The 20,056-nt window shown below is 35.4% G+C and overlaps 1 protein-coding gene across 2 annotated transcripts in view; it reads left to right on the top strand.

The window, feature by feature from the left end:
- The window catches only part of MED13L (mediator complex subunit 13L), a 290,008-nt gene that overhangs the window by 18,918 nt on the left and 251,034 nt on the right, over window positions 1-20,056 (top strand). For both annotated transcript variants that reach the window (XM_057526151.1, XM_057526150.1), the window contains exon 2: window positions 16,074-16,311. In XM_057526151.1, the coding sequence (XP_057382134.1) occupies window positions 16,074-16,311 (238 nt within the window). The remainder of the gene's footprint in view (window positions 1-16,073; window positions 16,312-20,056) is intronic.

Genomic DNA, 20,056 nt, shown 5'->3' with positions numbered 1-20,056 from the left:
TAAGTGATCCATTTTGAGTTTTTTTGTGTGTGGTGTGAGGTAAGGGTTGAAGTTCTTTTTGCATGTGGGAAATCTAGTTATTCCTGCATCATTTGTTGAAAAGACTATGTTTTTCCTATCACTGTCAAAAATCAATTGAATGTATTGAATGTATGTGTGTAGTGCGGCTTGCGGGATCTTAGTTCCTCTACCAGGGATCGAACTTGGGCCCTCCGTAATGAAAGTGCAGAGTCCTAACCACTCCGCCAGGAAATTCTGCCAGGAAATTCCCTGTATTCTGTTCCTTTGATCTACATGCCTCTTCTGCCACTACCACACTGTCATGATTACTGAAACCTTACAGTATATCTTAAAGTCAGGGTAAATTCCCAACTTTGTTCTTTTTCAAAATTGTTTTTGCTCTCCTGGGTACTTTGCATTTCAATATAAGTTTTAGAGTCAACCTGTCAATTTGTTAAAAAAAACAAAAAACAAACAAAAGAAAACAACCTGCAGGGATTTGATTGTGGTCTTGTTGAATCCATAGATCAATTTGCGGAGAATTGATAGGTTAACAATTTTAGGTATTCTAAGCCGTAAACATGTTCTGGCTCTCCGTCTCTTTAAGTCTTTAAATTTCTCTGAACATTGTTTATAGTTTTTGGTGTACAGGTCTGCAACATGTGTTATCAGATTTATCCCTGAGTAGTCCATGTTTTTCAATGCTCTTATAAGTGGCATTGCTTTTAAATATTATTTTTAAATTGTTCACTGTTAGTATGTAGAATATAATTAACTTTTGTATATTTATTTTACATACTATGTAAATTCCCTAAACTCAATTACAGTTGACCCTTGAACAATATGGAGGTTATGGGAACCAACCCTCCCCACAGTTGAAAATCCGAGTATAACTTATAGTCAGCCCTACATACCCACAGTTCTGCCTCCACAGATTGAACTAACCATGGATCATATAGTACTGTAGTATTTTTAAAAATCTGCATATAAGTAGACCTGCACAGTTCAAACCTGTGTTGTGGAAGGTCAACTGTATTAGTTTTAGTAGATCTTCTGAAGTCCTTTAATTTTTGTAAATGTACATGATGATGTTGTCTGTGAATAAAGATGATGTTATTATTATCTTCCTTTCCAATCTGTATGCCTTTTATTTCTTGCTTTATTGCATTGATTAGGACCTACAGTACAAAGTTGAATAGAAGTGTGTTAAGAATGTGCATCCTTGCTTTGTTCCTGATCTTAGGTGGAAAGTGGTCAATTTTTCATCATTAATTGTGATATTAGCTGTAGGTTTTTAAATATCCCCTTAATCAGGTTGAGTAAGTTCCCTTTAATTCCTAGTTTGCTAAGTCTTTTTAACATGAATAGGTGTTGAATTTTATTTATTTATTTATTTAATTTATTTATTTTTGGCTGTGTTGGGTCTTCGTTGCTGCGCGCGGGCTTTCTCTAGTTGTGGTGAGCGGGGGCTACTCTTCATTGCGGTGCACGGGCTTCTCATTGCGGTGGCTTCTCGTTGTGGAGCACGGGCTCTAGGCGTGCGGGTTTCGGTAGCTGTGGCTCACAGGTTCTAGAGCGCAGGCTCAGTAGTTGTGGTGCACGGGTTTAGTTGCTCGCGGCATGTGGGATCTTCCTGGTCCAGGGCTCGAACCCATGTCCCCTGCATTGGCAGGTGGATTCTTAACCACTGCGCCACCAGGGAAGCCCTAGGTGTTGCATTTTGTTAAATGTTTTCTCTGTTGATACGATCACAGGTTTTGTTTTGTTTTAATGGGGAATTTTATTGATGGGTTTTTGAACTAAGCTTGATTCAAATTACATTGATGGGCTTTCAAACTAATGCAACTGAGCTTAAATTCCCAAGATAAACTCCATGTGGAGGGTATGTTATCATTTTTATATATTGCTGGATTTGATTTGCTAATATTTTTTTTTACTGATTTTTAAATCTGTGTTCATGAAGGATATTGGCATGTAGATTTTTTTTCTTGTAATGTTTTTGGTCTTAGTAATGTTGGTCTCTTAAAAATGATTTGGGAAGTTGTCCCTCTGTTTTTTGAAAGTTTGTGTAGAACTGCTGGTATTTCTTCCGTAGATGTTTGATAGAATTTACTAGTGAAGCCATCTTGCGTTGGAGAATTCTTTGAGGGAAGATTTTAGTTTATGAATTCCATATCTTTAATAGATACAGGGCTGTTCAGATCTTTGTGTGTGTGTTACTTTGGTAATTGTTGCAAAGGACTAGTCCATTTAATCTAAATAGTTTTAATTATTGACATACTGTTGTTTATAGTAATTTCATTATCTTTACAGTGTCATTATGATGTGAAGTAATTTCTCATCTCTCATTCCTGATGTTGGTAATTTGTCTTTTTTTCCCTCTCTTGATTAACCTAGTGAGAAGTTTGTCAATTTTATTGATCTTTTAAAATAACCAGCTTTTCATTTTATTGGTTTTCTCTATTGTTAGTCTGTTTTATATTTCATTTATTTCTTTTCTTCATCATTTCTATCAATCTGCATTTGGCTTAACTGACACCTTTTCTAGCTTCCAAAGGAAGAAGCTTAGAGCAATTTTATATCTTTCTTCCTTTCTAATGTAAATATTTAAAGCTACAGATTTCTCTTTGAGCACTGTTTGACTTGTACCCCTCCTATTTTGGTATATATTTTTTTCATATTCCGTTCAAAATATTTTCTAGTTTCCCTTGTGATTTTTTGGGGGGTGGTTCTATGCATTATTTATAAGTATTATTTATTTACAGATTTTGTGGGAGAGGGGAGCATTAGAGGTATTTAGTTAATTTCTAACTTAATTCTATTCAGAAGTTTCAACTTGTAAAAATATATTGATAGGGGACTTCCCTGGAATCCACCTGCCAATGCAGGGGACATGGGTTCAATCCCTGGTCTGGGAAGATTCCACATGCCGAGGAGCAACTAAGCCTGTGCGCCACAACTACTGAGCCTGTGTGCCACAACTGCTGAAGCCCGCATGCTCTAGGGCCCGAGTGCTGCAGCTACTGAGCCCAAGTGCTGCAACTGCTGAAGCCCGCGCACCTAGAGCCCGTGCTCTGCAACAAGAGAAGCCACCACAATGAGAAGCCCGCACACCGCAATGAACAGTAGCCCCCACTCACCGCAACTAGAGAAAGCCCACGTGCAGCAACAAAGACCCAACACAGCCAAAAATAAATAAAAAATGAAGAAAAAAATTAAAAATATTTTGATATTTATTTTATGGCCCAGCATATGGTTTCTCTTGGTGAATGTTCCATGTGCATTTGAAAAAAAAAGTGTATTTTTTTGTTGAGTTATAATGTTTTATAAATGTCAGTTTGGCTTTGTTGGTTGATAGTGTTCACATTTTTCTATATTCTTATTGATTTTCTGTCTACTTGTTTTATCAGTTGCTGAGAGGAGACCTGTTGAAATCTCCAATTATAATTCTGGATTTGTCAGTTTCTCCTTTTAGATATATCTGTTTGTGCTTCATATATTTTGAAGCTTTGTTATTAGGTACCTACACATTTGGGATTTATGCCTTCTTGAAGATTTGACATTTTTATCATTATAAAATTTCTCTCTCTATTCCTAGTAATGGTCCTCTTGGAGTCAAGAGGTATTGGTATTAATCCAGTCACTGCAGCTCTCTTATAAGTTATGTTTGCATGATGTATCTTTTTCTACCATTTCACTCTTTTTTTTTTTTCCCCCCCCTTTGGAGAGCTGGTTTACCAGCACATCACTGTTTATCCCCACCACTATTAGTTTTTTGTTTTTTTTTTTTAATTAATTTTATTTATTTATTTTTGGCTGTGTTGGGTCTTCATTTCTGTGCGAGGGCTTTCTCTAGTTGCGGCAAGCGGGGGCCACTCTTCATCGCGGTGCGCGGGCCTCTCACTGTCGCAGCCTCTCTTGTTGCGGAGCACAGGCTCCAGACGCGCAGGCTCAGTAATTGTGGCTCACGGGCCCAGCTGCTCCGCGGCATGTGGGATCTTCCCAGACCAGGGCTCGAACCCGTGTCCCCTGCATTGGCAGGCAGATTCTCAACCACTGCACCACCAGGGAAGCCCTACCATTTCACTCTTAATCTAACTTGTCTTTAAGTGCGTTTCTTGTGAGCAGTATGTAGTTGGGCCTTTAAAAATTTTATCCATTCTGAGAATTGATATCTTTTAATTATAGTAGACTATATTTAATATAATTATATTGATATGATTGGGTTTAAGTCTACTACCTTGGCTTTTTTTTTTCCTGTCTGTCCCATCCATTATTTCCTCCCCTCCCCCTTTTATTTTTGTCTTTTTCTACTTGCGTTGGATTATTTTGAGGTTTTTTTTTTTAACAAGTCCATTTTGTCTTCAATATTGGTTTATTAGATATACCTCTTTGTTTTACTTTTTAAGGACTGGTCAAGGGTTTATAATACACATCTTTAACTTATTTCAGTGTGCCTTTAAATAATAAATCTTTTCATTTATAATGTTAAAACCTTAGAACAGTATACAATCCATTTTCTTTTTCTGGTCTTTGTTCTGTTGTTGTCATAAATTTTTCTTCTATATCTAGTATACAGTCCATGATCCATTATTTTTGCTGTAAACAGTTAATTAGTTTTTAAGGAAATTTTTAAATTAGAAAACATGTTTTGTATTTATTTGTATGTTAACTTTCTGGTGCTTGTTATTCTTTTGTGTAGATCCAGGTTTCCATCTATTTTCCTTGTACCAGAAGAACTTCTTAAAAAAACATTTATTCTAGTTACATTTATTAAAGTGCAGTTCCATTGGCTTCTGTTGAGCTAAGAAAATCTGTATTTTACCTTCATTTTTGAAAGATATTTGCTTGATTTAGAGTTCTAGATTTGGAGTTTTTTTTTCTTTCAGCTTGTTCCATTGTTTTCTGCTTGCATATTTTCTGATGAGCAGTCTGTTGTAAATACTGTGTTTGCTTCTGCTTATGTAATGAGTCTTTTTTTTCTCTCAACAGCTTTTAAGATTTTCCTTTTTATCACTGGTTTTCAGAAATTTAATTGTATATATTTTGATTTTTTTTTCTTTTTTCTTTCGGTTTATATTGCTTTGGGTTCACTGAACTCCTTGGTTCTGAGATTTATTGTTCTCATGAAACTTTGAGACAGTTTGACCATTATTAAATAATATGTTTTTGGTTTTGTCTTTGTTTTTTTTCTGGTCCTCCCTTTCCCCCTTTGTGTGTCAGGACCCTAATTACATGTATGGTAGACTACTTGATATTATTCTGACTGCTTCGGCTTTACTCATTATTCTTTGAGTTTTAAAAAATTATCTATTCTTAAGCTTGGATAATTATATTGTATGTTTTCAAGTCCCCTGATCTTTTTTTTTGGCAGTGCCTAATCTGTTAAATCCATTCAGTGAATTTGTCATTTCATATTTTGAATATTTGAGGAATAGAAATTTTTTGGATCTTTAATTTCTCTCTTTAAGCTTGTTTTTCTTTAAATCCTTGACCGTACTTATAATAGCTGTTTTTAAACTGATTTTTAATTCCATCATCACACTCATTTCTGGGTTTGTTTATCTTCAGTGATTTTTCTCCTGGTCATGGGTCTCCTTTTGCTGTTTCTTTGAATGTCTAGTATTCTTTTATTGGATACTAGACATTGTGAGTATTATGTCATTGAAAGTTTGGATTTTATTTTTTCTTTTAACGAGTTGAATTTTGTTTTGGATGGCAGTTAAGTTACTAATAGATAAGATGATGATCATACTACTAGATAAGATGATGGTGGTGGTGGTGGTGGTGGTGGTTGAGGCCTGATTATTAGGATGGGTTAAAGCCGTCTTTATGTTAGGCCTAGGTTTCTCACTTATGAGGCTTGACTTTCCTGTGGTCTCTATCTTATGCCCAAGGTGTTTAACAATGTTGTGGGGTTTTTTTTGTTTGTTTTTGGTTTTAAACTGGCTGTTCAGAACTAGATTATTTCCCAGCTTCCGCTCCCCTCCCTGTCTCTCCCCCGCCACCTCCCCGCCCCAGCTTTGTGTGAGCTGTTGGAATGATAGCTCTCTAGTAGTTCTTTGCCTGGCCCCACTGAATTTTGTTGTTTGAATGTGCAACTTGGTATTTAGGAACAGTCTCAAAAGAACCCCTATGAGGTCCCTGGAGCTCTTTTTTTGCATAACTTTTTCCTTTCTGGTGATCTGCTTTCACATATTCTAGCTGCCTTAGGCTTTATAGAACACACTTCATTTGTTTTCTTTCTCTCAGATATTCTACCTCTGTGTTGTTTGCTGTCCAAAGTCTGAAAACAGGAGTTCCATATTTTTTTGTTTGGTTTTCTAATTGTTTATGGTGGGAGGATAATTCTGGTGCTTCTTATTTATATTTTAAATGTCATATTTGTTTATGTATATTATCCTAGCTTAGGGATGAGCAGACTTTTTCTTAGAGAACCAGAGAGTTAATTACTTAAGGCTCAACACTGTGGTTGTAGTGGGGAAGCTGCCACAGACAATATGTGGTGTAGTTGTGTACTAATAAAACTTAATTTACAAAAACAAGTTGCCTGCCTGTGGGCCCTAGTTTGCTAACCCCTGAGCTAGTTGACTGAGATACAAATGATATTAGAGTTATGAAATCTTATGCTTGAAAGGAAGGAATCTTTGAGATTCATATTTCAGGTTTGAAAGGAACCTTATAAATCATATTGTTTAACCAGCTCTTTGGTGTTTGAAGCCACATCTACTATTGACCAACTTCTCCCTAACCCCCCACATCTATGATTCTCAGGGATGTCAGTCAGGGGTTTTTTCTTGAGTGAGCTCTCACTGTTGTTGTTTTAGTGTTTTCCATTTGATTCTCTGCTACCACTTGGGTTAGTTCTGAGCAAATTGAATCCATCTTTCATTTATCTGTCTTCTGTGTAACTGAAGACTTTTCAAATTTCTTCAGAATCTTAACTTCATATTAAATTCATTCAACTGTGGCTTTATTATTTTATTTTATTTTATTTTTGCTGTTATGTTTATTTGCTTGAAAGGATTGAACATGAGGCCATATAGCCTCTAGCCATTTGACATGTTTAGATTTCCTCACTAACCCAGTCCTTCATCTGTTAATTTGTTCCACCGTATGTAGATTCCTCTCAAACTCTGGAGCTAGGAGTTAAAAGCAATATTGACTAGTGACTCTTATGATCTGTTATGTAGGATATAGATACTATACTTCTATCAAAGTAGCTTATTAAGATGGCAGTAACTTTTAAAATAGTTACTTGACATTGTTTAATTGTGTTAAAGTCATTGTCAATAAAACCTTGGCCCTTTTCATGGGCCTTTTCTATAACTCATGCTTACGCTAAATTCCATTTTTTATTTTTATATTTTTGAATTAGTATTGGTAAACTGAGGGCTGGAAAAATTATAGTTGAGGAAAAAAGTTATTATGAATCAGCAAAAGTATATATGTGTTAGAAAGCATCTTTAATCTACAACTTTATTGTATGGAGAGTTATCACATTGCATTTCTCACAACATGAAAATACCATGTTAGATGAGAGTCAGATGAGAGGCCCAATGCCCTGCTGTCCTCATCCCCTCTGCGGACGGGATCCCTGGTAAGCCACTTAGCTCGGGGTAGGAAGAGCTTGAGCAGAGCTAGGTGGGGGGGGAGGGGGGGAGCATGCAGCTGGAAGTGTGTCTCTGCCCAGCTAGAGTTTTAATAGTCTAAAAATGGAGAGAAGAAAGAGACAACAACTCATTTTAACACCTGGTAAATAACTCTTTGGCTTTTGCAACACAATTTATGGGATGCTAAGTTGTTCTTAAGGTTAGGAATTTGTCTAGAATCAATCTATAAAAATGTGTGAGTTCTCAATATTAATAGTAACTTTTCGTATATGTTAAATATGTTTTGTTACCACATTTTGATTAGTTTAAAAAATTTTTAAAGCATAGTGGTACTCTGACATAGTTAAAGAATCAAATAGTTCTACAAGGTTTTTTTTTTTTTTTTTTTCTTGGCTGTGCCATGCAGCTTGTGGGATCTTAGTTTCCCCACCAGGGATGGAACCCAGGCCACGGCAGTGACAGCACCAAGTCCTAACCACTGGAGCACAGGGAATTTCTAGGTTTAGTGAATAGTGTTCCCCTACTCCTGGCCCCTGTTTTACCTTCTCCAGAGACACACACGTTCACCTACTTTTGTTGATTATCTTGATTCTTAAATGTTACTAAATACTAAGTTTATAGTTATTTTAGCTTTTAAAAATGTGGATCTTCCACTATTGAAGATGAGGATTTAGCTTATTCTCTCTCCCTCTCACTAAGCAAATATGCCTTTTTCCATCCTTCCATTTTACCAAAATAGTTGTATAGTAATTTTGGTTAGCTTAATATTCAGTGTTAACATTCACTTGATTATGTTAATGTATGGCAAAGCCATGCAGTAAACTCTGATTACTTTTCCTTCTGTGTAACTCGAAGATGGTAATTATCTGGATTTTGTTTGTTTGTTTGTTTTTGGACTGTTTACTATGTATTTTAAACTAATTCATCCCCAAACTTTTTGCCTATTATTTGAATCTTCTTTTAAGTCTTTCAAGTATCGGGTGTTCTTTCAGTTTCAAATTCTTTAACAAAAGTCTTTCGTGGAGCCATCTGACCTGTCATAATCTGGATTGGTTGCCCTCTACACTGGTGCACAGTTCACAACCTGGAATCATCTGATTATTGACTGTAATCTTAGGGATTTGTTTTGCTCCCTTCCGCGTTGGATCTATTTCCTAAACCTCATGGCTTCTTACTTGGTTTATTCCCTCCTTTTGGTGGGGTATACCTACAGTAGCTTCCTGAGAAAGGGTGCCTTTTTTTTTTTTTAAACACCTTGCATATTTTGAAATGTATTTATTCTGCTTTTACACTTGATAGATAATTTAGATTGGCATAGATATCTAGTTTGGAGTACTTTTTCTTTAGAATTTTGGAGTTATTGCATCATTGCCTTCTTGCTTCCTAGTATTACTGTTGAGAAGTCAGAAATCCTTCTGATTCCTGATTCTCTGTATGTGTCCCCTTTTTACTATATGGCAGCTTTGAGGCCCTTCTCTTTGTCTGCAATGTGTTGAAAGTTTACAGTAATATGCTTTCTGTGAGTCTCTTTTAATCTATTGTTCTAGATACTCAGTGAGCCCTTTCAATCTAGAAATTTGTATTCTTCTCTCATCACCCCCCCCCCCCGAAATTTTTCTGAATTATTTTATTGGTCATTTCCTCTTTTTCATTTTCTGTGTTTTCTCTTTCTGAAAGCTCTTGTATTTAGTTTTGAACTTCTTGGGCTGCTCCTCTAGTTTTATCTCCCCCCACCCTCCTATTTTTTATGTTTGTTTATTTGCTTTACTTTCTGGGGGAAACTTTATCTTCCAGCCCTTCTGTGGAGTTTTATCATTTCTGGCATCATTGTTTTAAAATTTCCAAGAGCCATCTTTTAGGTCTCTGTGCTTCTTTTCTGAAATAGCATCCTGTTCTTTTTTTAATGGTTGCACTATTTTATCTCTTTGAGAATATTAATGATAGATTTTTTTAAAGTTTTCTTCTCCCGACGTAGTCTGTTTCCTCCAAGTCACTTTTCTGTGTTTTTGTCTCTATAATTCCTCAGTGGTTTTCCTCAACTTTTTAGTAATTCCCAGTCATCTGTTCATGTTTAGGAAAGATGGACTAAAAAACTGCTTCGAAGTAGTATGTGAGTGACATTTGTTTACTGTGCAGTTCACTGATTGGGGTGGACTCTTTAGTTGGGGAACCTTTGATGTCATTATCTTGAGGTCTTTTCTGTTGAGCTGTCATTTTTCCCAGAGAAGACTTTTCCAGACTCCTTTCTGGGGGATGAAAGACTGGCTGCCAGCTTTCTAGGTGCTTAGAGGGAGAGGGTTGGAGAGGGTGATTTTTGGCCTTCATTCTGTACATGGTCACCTGATGTACTGTTTTCACTCTGGTTTCCTGCCTTCATTTGTGCCTGTGTCCATGAGTTCAGATACCCTGTGTTTTACTGGCCCCAGAGAATACCCTTCCAGTGATTTGCTACTACAAAGACAGGCAGTGGGGAGGGTACCTGGGTTCTGAGTGTCTTCTAGGCAGGCTTTCAACTAGTTTTCCTTATTTGCTCTTTTCTCTGCCTTTCTACTTCCACAAGATACCCATATCTGTGGGTTCTGCATTTGTGGATTCAATCAACTGCGGACCAAAAATATTCAGAAAAAAAATTCCAGAAAGTTCCAAAAAGCAAAACTTGAATTTGCTTTGCACCTGCAACTATTTACATAGCATTTACATTGTTTTAGGTATCATAAGTAACCCAGAGATTACTTAAAGAATATGCATAGGTTATATGCAAATACTATACCATTTATATAAGGGACTTGAGCATCCACAGATTTTGGTATTTGTGGGGCATTCTGGAACCAGTCCTCCACGGAGACTGAGGGACGACTGTACCTGTATTTATAATTCTGTGTAAATTGGGTTGTAGCTCCGCTTTCTCCACAGTTTTCTTTGGTATTATAAGTCTCTTGACCTCTTGAGCATCTGCTTCTTACCTTTCAAAACCTGGATGCGCTCATCTCTACTACCTCTACCATTGTGATTTTATGATTTAAGGGAAAAAACACAAAACAAAGAAACAGGGCTTCCCTGGTGGAGCAGTGGTTGAGAATCCGCCTGCCAATGCAGGGGACACGGGTTCGAGCCCTGGTCCGGGAAGATCCCACATGCTGGGGAGCAACTAAGCCCGTGCACCACAACTTCTGAGCCTGTGCTCTAGAGCCCACGAGCCACAACTACTGAGCCCGCATGCTGCGACTACTGAAGCCCGCGTGCCTAGAGCCCGTGCTCCGCAACAAGAGAAGCCACTGCAATGAGAAGCCCGCACACCACAGCGAAGAGTAGCCCCCCGCTCGCCGCAATTAGAGAAAGCCCATGTGCAGCAACAAAGACCCAACACAGCCAAAAATAAATAAATAAAATAAATAAATTTATAAAAAAAAAACAAAGAAACAAACTTCTTTACTGGGTTTTTTTGAGGGATTTAAGAGAGAGCAAAAGCAGATGTGTGTGTTTACTCTGCCGTCTTTACCTGGAGCTGATTAGTTATGTTTTAACAGACGTTTTCTATGATCCTGACTTTTTTCCTTCCTGTGACTCCAGTTGAGAGGTGACTTAATATGTTTGTTAGCTGTATTTCCTTGGTCTACTAGCGTAGTAACTCTATCACAGGAGGAAGTGAGGTGAGGCAGACTTGGAATTTCCTAGTGTACTCATGTTAGTCTCAAGTGATCACAGCTGCCTTTTCGACATACCATCCTAGAATCCTGCCAAGGATTGATATTAAGCTGATTGTTCTGTAGTTGGAGAAATCTTTCTTTCGACTATTCTTGAAAATTCATAATATCTTCTGGTCGCTCTCCTGTTCCTGCTGATCATTGTAAGGCATCTAATAAGGGTTACTCTCATTTACAGGTTGCCTTTGTGAGTGGGATGTAATTAGCCTGGGTCAGGAGACTTGAACTCATTTATAGTATCTAGGTCAACCATATCACCTTACAGGCCAGGAAGCCAAGGTGCCCAGAGATGGAGATTTCCTGATATTGTTTAGGTAAATAGTTGAAAAACTAGGACTTGAACCTAGATCTCCTGACCTGCAACCAGTGTTCTTTCCATGATACTACACCCTGGGTTCATTCTTACCAAGTTACATTAGTTTTATTCTATTCCATGACCTCTGAATACAGGTTTAACTTTGGAGAGCCACGTTGCAAGTATATGTTGGTCATGAGGGATCTGATTGCGATGGGTTAGTGCAAATAAATGACCTCCATTGGGAAAATTTATCAGCTCATTTCCTATGTATAGTACCTAAAGAATAGGATATTAAGAATCAATATAAATTTTCTTTAAATACATTCATGTCATAAGAAAATACATTTATCCTGATTCTGGTGTAATCTTTTTAATTAGAACCATTCTGTATTGAACTTCTGTTTAGACCAGGGGAGTCTCTGCCAGTTCAGTTCAGTTCCCAGAGGATGCTGACTACCTGTACAGCTGATACCAGCCACTGCTGAGAAGACTTTCCTCCAGTCTCTCTTGCTATTAGAATAGTTATTTTCTTGGTTTGTTATACATATCCTCTAAAAATTAGCTTGTGTGGGTATGGTCTTATAGTGGTAACATGTAAAGAAGGCATATAATTATCTGAGTGAAATAAAACAGGTCTCTCCTATTCATGGGATGGTGTAGTGGGCAGTCTTATACTAGTTTTCTTAATAACTCAGGAAGAGTAAAGAAAGATTCATGAACTTTCTTAAATTAGAAAGTTTGGCCGTGAGCTCTTGTCATTGCTAAATTGAGTTGATGACCGTTTCTTTGTACTATTTTATATCCTCTAGGGCTAATTTTTACCGTTAGCCCTGTGAAACAGCATGGCAGAGCGGAAAGAGTTTATGCTTTAAATTCAGTTACGCTTTAAATCCAGATATGTTTGGGATCTGCCAGTCGCTACCTGTGTGGTTATTGGAGAATTATTTAAACTTTGTGTTTCTGAGAATTATTTTAACTGTCTGTTTGAGAAGATTAGGAATTATATATGAAGACACTAGTATGGTGCCTCATGTTAGAAATTCTATGTGAAGACCCTAGTATGCTGCCTGGTATTAAGCAGGTGACAAATAAATGATGATGGTTGTGGTTATTGTTCTATCTATGTGCAATACTGATTTTTTTCCTTGCATATTTTTTTCCTGATTCTGTATTTTAAAAACCATGTAATCTTAACCTTAAATATAAATATGTATTGTTCATCTTTGACAGTGAGAAATAATTGCATTTTGGGGATAATTTGCACCTAGAAATATTTTAAAGGGTTGCTTCAAGAATTTTGAGTCTTGGAAATACACATTTGTCAGAAATTGGGTCGACAGAACTTTGTGGGGAATTGATTTTTAACTATAAACATGGTCATGGTATATGAAGATATATTTTAATAGTGTAATTGAATATACATCCATGATAGGATTTTTTTTTCTTGGACAAAGAGTTTCAGTCGTTTTTCCTCTTAATCAAATATTAACTCAAAATTTAAAGCTAAGTCTTTGAACATTCATTTTATACCTAGGTATCTGTTAGGCTTGAATGGTGTTTCATTGTTACATTTTCCAGTGAAGACTGGTATAGTGATATTTAATTTTAGTTTTAAGGTAAAGGGATAAATTGTTTTTAAATGATTGGACATTTTTAGTACTTCTGGCTGAATTAGTTATGAAGAGATTAAGTTTGTAGCCTTGATGTTATGTCACTTGCATTTGTATTACATCACTTGTTAGAACAACTCCATAAAGATATAGAGCAGGTGGCAGCGGCTTTCTTTTACCACTGAGACCATAGAAGCACTGATAGGAAGTTAGTGGAAGTGCTAGGATTAGGAAATCATTCTCCTGAATCAAAGCCAAGTATTTTGTTTGCTGAACCATGCATGCTGGGTGTTACAGGTAGAAAGTATTCTTGTAAGTTGCTGTTCGTAGATTTTTTTGGGGACTGACTCACCTGATATTTAAATCTCTGATGTATTTTAATTTTCTAACCTTTTAAATATGGTTAATGTAAGCATTAGTGATTCATATTTATTGGTAAATTTTCCCCCTCTTCTCTTCCTCCCCACCACTTCCTCAGGATCCTTAGGTACAGAACACTAGCTTAGGTGATATAAGAAAAGTTAGTCTTCTACTTGACTTTTCTGATTTCAACTGCCCCCACTTAGTCTTTTTATTTAGTTTCCTTCTTTGATATTTATTTAAAAATTGATCTTAGGCTTTCTGATTAAAACATAAATAGACATACACACACACTGCTTTTATTTGAGGAAACGAACTTCTATGATAGAAAAACACAAACGATGTGAACAGACAACTAAAGGGAAGTAGTACTACTACACTAGTACTACTAGTAATGAACCAGTATCATTTATATTTTTTGCCATGTGCCAGGCACTATCCTAAGCGCTTTCTGTATAGACTAACTCATTTAATCAACTCTGAATACCATTATTCTCATTTTACCGGTGAGGCAACTGAGAGACAAAGATTAAATAATTTGCTAGGTACTTGCTACTTTCAGCTAGTAAGTACACAGCTGGGAATCAAACCCAAGAAGACTGGCCCCAGGTTATACTTCTGATCAAATATATGATAATAATTTCCTCTTAGTAGAATGAAGACTACCAGTTGGTACAAGGGCATACCATTTTATTAAATCGACAGGTATTTTTAAAGATATGCAGTTTGGCAGGAGGTTACTTGTATGGGTGAGACTACTAAAAAGCAGTATGGAAGCATTCTTTCATGAGTCCTAAAATATTTGTATTCTTTGGTAATTCTACAGCAAGCAATCTCTCCTAAGGAAAGTAATCAAGAAATTAATGTTCAAGGATGTTCACCAATTCTAATAATAGTGAAAAAGGAAGATTGTCCAGTTGTTATGGAATAAATTGTTTTCTCCAAACAGTGTATAGTATGAAAACATTAAGAATTGTTTTTGAAGAATAATTAGTAATATATAGAAATATTTATAGTATGTGAAAAAGGCTATAAAACTATGCAGTATGATTCTAACTTCAAAATGTTTAAGTACTGAAAAACAGGAAGAACATAAAGTACGATGCTAATAATTATTTCTGATGTGATTATGGAGAATAATTATTTCTTGTGTGATTAGTTTACTCTTTGAACTTTTTCATTGGCCAGGTAGTTCTTTTATAGCTGGAGGAAACCAAGTGGTGCAAAGGGAAAGCCTAAATGATGCCAATACCAGTTTTTATGAAGAATATTCATTAAAGATTAGATTTCCATATCTCATAGTGTGAAAGGAAAAGTTAGTGACTTTCAGACAGTTTTAGTTTGGATATTAATATTTTTGGAGTCATTTAAGTGAAGCTTTTTTTGGGGATTGAAGAAAACTGATATTTTTTTCTTAGAGATGTTCATTATAGTGATTATTTTAGCACTTTAAATTTGTTTCAGTTATGGTAGTAGAAGATGCAGTTATTTTTCTCCCCTGTGGTACTTGTTTTTTGAAAAACAACTTCTTGACAAAAATTACTAACTTGGTTGTGGTGGGAGGGTGAGGAGAGGGGACGATGAGTGAGTAAGGATTAAATGCAAGAGACACATGGACTGTTTGGTACAGAATTATATTATGGAATCAGTTTTACTATCAGTTTTGAATATATAGTTGTAGTTTACAGTTATTTAAGTAAGGAATTTAACTTTTGTGTTGAAACATCCTTGAAATTTAGTTCTTTTAAACCTAAGATTTAAAAACTTTAGAATACAAATCCACGTAACAGAATAAAGACAGAGGATTAGCTGTCAGCTGGTTTAAAGTTACCATGTTTTAAAATGTGTTTAAAAAACAAAAGACGAAGCTGTGTTAGGGAATTGTTACAGAAGCAAAGCTTTTCTGTGTGCTGCATGTTAAATAACATGAATAAATTGCTGATAACTTTCCATCAGTTTTATTAGCAGGCTATTTTGGCTTTCATAATGAAGCACTGTGGTACTGCATACTGTTTCCCTGATTAAAAAAGATTTAAACTGTAGCTTCTGGATGGGACGAAGTTGAGGAAATTCTTCGAAAGAAAGAATTATTTCAATTCTACAAACTTATTTTTTAAACTCTTACTTGATTTCTAAAAATAATTTATGAATTAAATAAGGCATAATAATATAGAAAATTTTATTTATAGGGACTTTAAAGTAAATGTTAGGTAAAAAATGGTTCAACAGGAAATAATGATTATCTGTTTGCTGTATTTTGGTATTTAATATAAAGAGCTATGTAGAAATCTTGATAGGAGGAAATGAGTTGTTTTCCCCTTAAAAAAATCAAGGGTTGACATAAATTTTTCAGTGGAAGAAATCTTACTATATGAGGTATACTGTAAATATTTATTTTAGCAAATTAATTTATCTGTATGGCAGCCTGTTTTTAGTCTTAAGTAAAAAGAACAGTCAAAACTGTTGTAATTTTCTTTCCTTTTTCCAGGCTGAACTCACGGGAATCAAATGGCGTAGGTACAATTTTGGAGGGCATGGGGACTGCGGACCCATAATTTCAGCCCCAGCCCAAGATGATCCAATCCTGTTAAGTTTCATCCGCTGTCTGCAAGCCAACTTGCTGTGTGTATGGCGTCGTGATGTCAAACCAGATTGCAAAGAGTTATGGATATTCTGGTGGGGAGACGAACCCAACTTAGTGGGTGTAATACATCATGAACTACAGGGTAAGATTTTTGTTTTTTCTTAAAAATTAATTTGCATTGTATATTTTTTGAACAGTGAATTCTGAAAAGGTTATTAAGACTTCCTGAGAAGAAAAATCCAAGTGTTTAGTGGGCTGTGTGTCAAAGGAACATCCTTACTCTCACCCCTCTTCTTTCCACCCCCGTTTTTTTCAAATTTTCTTGTCCTTTCTCAGTCATGCTGGGAATCAGAACCTTGTGAGCCACTCTTATTAAAGGAAAGTATAGTGTCCCCTGGGTGTTTGAGTTGGGATTGAGGCTAAGATCCACTGTTTTAAAATGATAGTGAAATGTGAGTAATTAGCAAGTCAGTGAAATGAACAGAGTTGTTTTTTTTTGGACTGTTGCTGTTATGGTTTATTGCCAGCTGAACTCTAGTGGAAAATTGTAAAGTGATAATAGAAATTTAGTGCAAGCCTTGTTGGACAAAATTATGAGATGACATTGGATAATATTTTGTAGAAAGATTTGTGTAAAGAACCTACTCCGATTTTGGCATAGCAAGTTTTCCTGTGTCTTGTTTCTGCTTTTTATGTAATTAGGTGATTCCAGGAAATATTTGCTCCAATGCTACCTAATTTTTAACTTCAGATTACATCTGATATCTGGAAATTTTGAACTAATGTAAGAGTTTCATTATTCTGAGCTACTTTTTGTATTTACCACAGATTTATAACCAGAGGAAATTTTATCGATATTCTTTGAATTTCTAGTAAAACTTTTCACCTCTTCACCTAAATCTTTCCATCTAGTATGCTAAAGAATTTTTCCAAATCAGGACTAATTCTGATCTTTAGTTAGGGTAGGGCATTAACTCTTTTTGACTTAGTCTCCTAGAGCCAGCTTTTATTATGTCTAAGTTACTCTATATTTTATTAATTTGTGGTTGAAAAATTTCAGATAGTGTTTGAAATGTTTTGTTGCTTCATATACTTCATATTGTTTTTAAAGGAAGGGTGAAACTAACTTTAATGTATTTGAGGATCTATTCTAAAGTGTTGAAATTTGCCTAAAGGATTTCCTGCCGACTTCTGCCTGACACCTTCCTAGCTTTTCTTTACAGCCATTTTTGATCTGTGATGTCTCCTGCCACAACAGCCAGAGGGCAGTAAACCACAGTGGACTAACTGAGCTGTTTACTTTATGGCCCATTTGTTCAACTCAAACCTTTCTCCTATAGTTTTTAGCGTATTTGGTTTATAAATATAAGAATCTATTCTGGGTAAGATTGCTTACTTAGCTGGTTAGTCAACAATATCTCAGAATTATATGCATCTCAAAGCTTGTTTCATGTAGTTAGCAGTGAACTCAGGTAAAATTAGTTTTAAACATCTGGTTTCTGGTTATCAGAATTTTTAAAATAAAATACCTCCTGAAAGATACTTATAACATTTATATTTGTCCATTTAAGTATCAAAACATATCTTTTTGTTCTTTAAAAAAAATTTTGCACACGTGGTAGAGGAATATAGCATTTTTGTTTGTTTTATTAACAGTTTCATTTTCCTTCATTTTGCGTGATTATTTCTGGCTCTTAATCTCCTTCCATTTTTCTACTCCCTATTGATCCCTTATGTTTTAACATTTTGGTCTGGTCTTTATTTGTTAGCAACACAAACCATCATTTTACAGTGATGATGAAACCAAACCCAACGGTTATTTACGCTTATTTAGTTGATATATAAAGTTATTTATCCATACCAACAAAGCACAGGATCAGTGTTTTTAGAAATAACTTATTAAGTTATTGTATTATTTCTCATGGACTTTGTTACTGAGTTAACAAAAAGATGTAGGCTGTTTAAATATTTTATAGCTGCTTTACTCGTTAGTGTATTGTTTTCCTGGTAAAGAATTAAGCAAAGATTAACTTCTTTTAAATTGTTTTTATAAATTACAGAAATACTGCATTTTAATTAGAAAATTAGGAAAGTAGAACCACCAAAGGAAGAGAACAAAGAAACAAAAATCCTGAAGTCCAAAGCAGAGTTTTAGTATTTGGTGTTTCTGTGTATAAATGAAAGTGGTATCGTACTGTTTTGTAACTCAGGCCTTTTCACTTAACAGTATCTTGTGAATGTTTTTGCCTCATAATGATTACTTTTTAATTTTCTTTCCTGTTGAGTCTGAAAAGGGTGTAAACTGTTTATTTTTTTGCATGCCACCAGGGAAGTATTACAGTGATGGACAATCATAACTTTGTTAAGTACATCTACCCTTTTTATATGTTGAATTTGTGAAAGTTATTAGATTGAAGCAAATGAGCTTTTCTGTAGGTAAAAGTGGTTGTAAAGGATAGTTTTGTGTTTCAACCTAATATTAGAAAATATTTGAAACTTAATTAGAAAAATGAGTGGCATAAAGACAACTTTGTTTCAAGTGAGGGAGAATATGACAGAGCAATCATGAAAAAAGGATACCAGGGGAATATTTTAATTGGTAGTCTTACACATTGAGGATATTTTGCACTCTGTTTTCATTCTCTAGTATATATGAGTCATTTCATTTTGGCTAAAATAAATTTTATCAGAATCCTTTAATATTAAGATGATGGTACTATTATTTGTAGCATTCTCTTTTTTACGGACATTTTACTGTTCTTTAAAATGCTTTTTAGTTATGTTATTAGGCATTTCCCTTTGTTTTTACAGTGTAGCCCAAATAGCATACTATTAAGAAACCTCACAAAGCACCATCTTGGATTTAAATGTATAAAGTAATCCCTACAGAAAGAGAATAAGCCTATGGGATACACGCAGTTTCATACTAGACTTTTTGTTTAAATGCTTTGAATACCTGTGAAATAGCCTGTGAGAAGACCAAGACACGTTTATAACCTGTTCCTGTCACTTGGATAAACACTTTTGGGCTCTTGTTTGGGGAATTGCTATTTATATTGTATGGCATAGTGGTTCAGAGGCTTGGGTTTGAATCCCTGCTCGTTGACTTGCTAGCTCTGTATCCTTGGTCAAGTTATTTAACTTACCCGTGCTTCAGTTTCCTCACTCTAAATTGGGTTATAAGGATAAAAAAAAAGTTAAAGTACTTAGAACAGCACAGAGAACGTTAATCTATAATTGTAACTCTTGCTGCTGCTACTACAATGCCAGCAATTAACTCAGACATCAAAATTAAAACATTTTGGCAATTGGTCCATTCTGTATAACATTCAGTATTTGGTAATGTTTGTCAAATATTAGTTTTCAAAGTATACTTTTAGGTTGAAGTAATCACTTTTGAGTTTGTTAATGTTTGGTGGAATAACTGGGAATAATAAAATATTAGAGAGGAGGGAAGATACCCCTGCTCATAGGAAATTTGTCTAGATTTAGGCTGTAAACGGAGTTTCATAACAAACCTTAAATTATGTTATAAAGAGGTCAGAACTTTAAGATTTGACTCTGTTGGATCCCTGTAAAGTAGATTTGTAACTTAACTGCCCTCTCTGCATAGTGGTATTGAAGGGCACTGCCTGAACACTGAATATACGCATATTTCCTTCCTTGTGTCCATCCATAAGTACCTGTATCAGCAGGTCCAATTATAGGGGTTTGATGGAATCTCTACCTTTGATAAGTTATAGTCTAGAAAGGGTATAAGACAAGTACACAAATATGTATAATGCAGAGAACACTGTAAGTATATAAGAGAAGTATAGTAGATTGACTACTTTCCACATGAACAGACATTCAATTCCAGGACTAATGCATAAATAAGTGTTCTATAA

Source organism: Balaenoptera acutorostrata, chromosome 13 (assembly GCF_949987535.1).
Source record: "Balaenoptera acutorostrata chromosome 13, mBalAcu1.1, whole genome shotgun sequence".
Classification (NCBI taxonomy): Eukaryota; Metazoa; Chordata; class Mammalia; order Artiodactyla; family Balaenopteridae; genus Balaenoptera; species Balaenoptera acutorostrata.
This window is presented reverse-complemented; position numbering and strand designations above follow the sequence as displayed.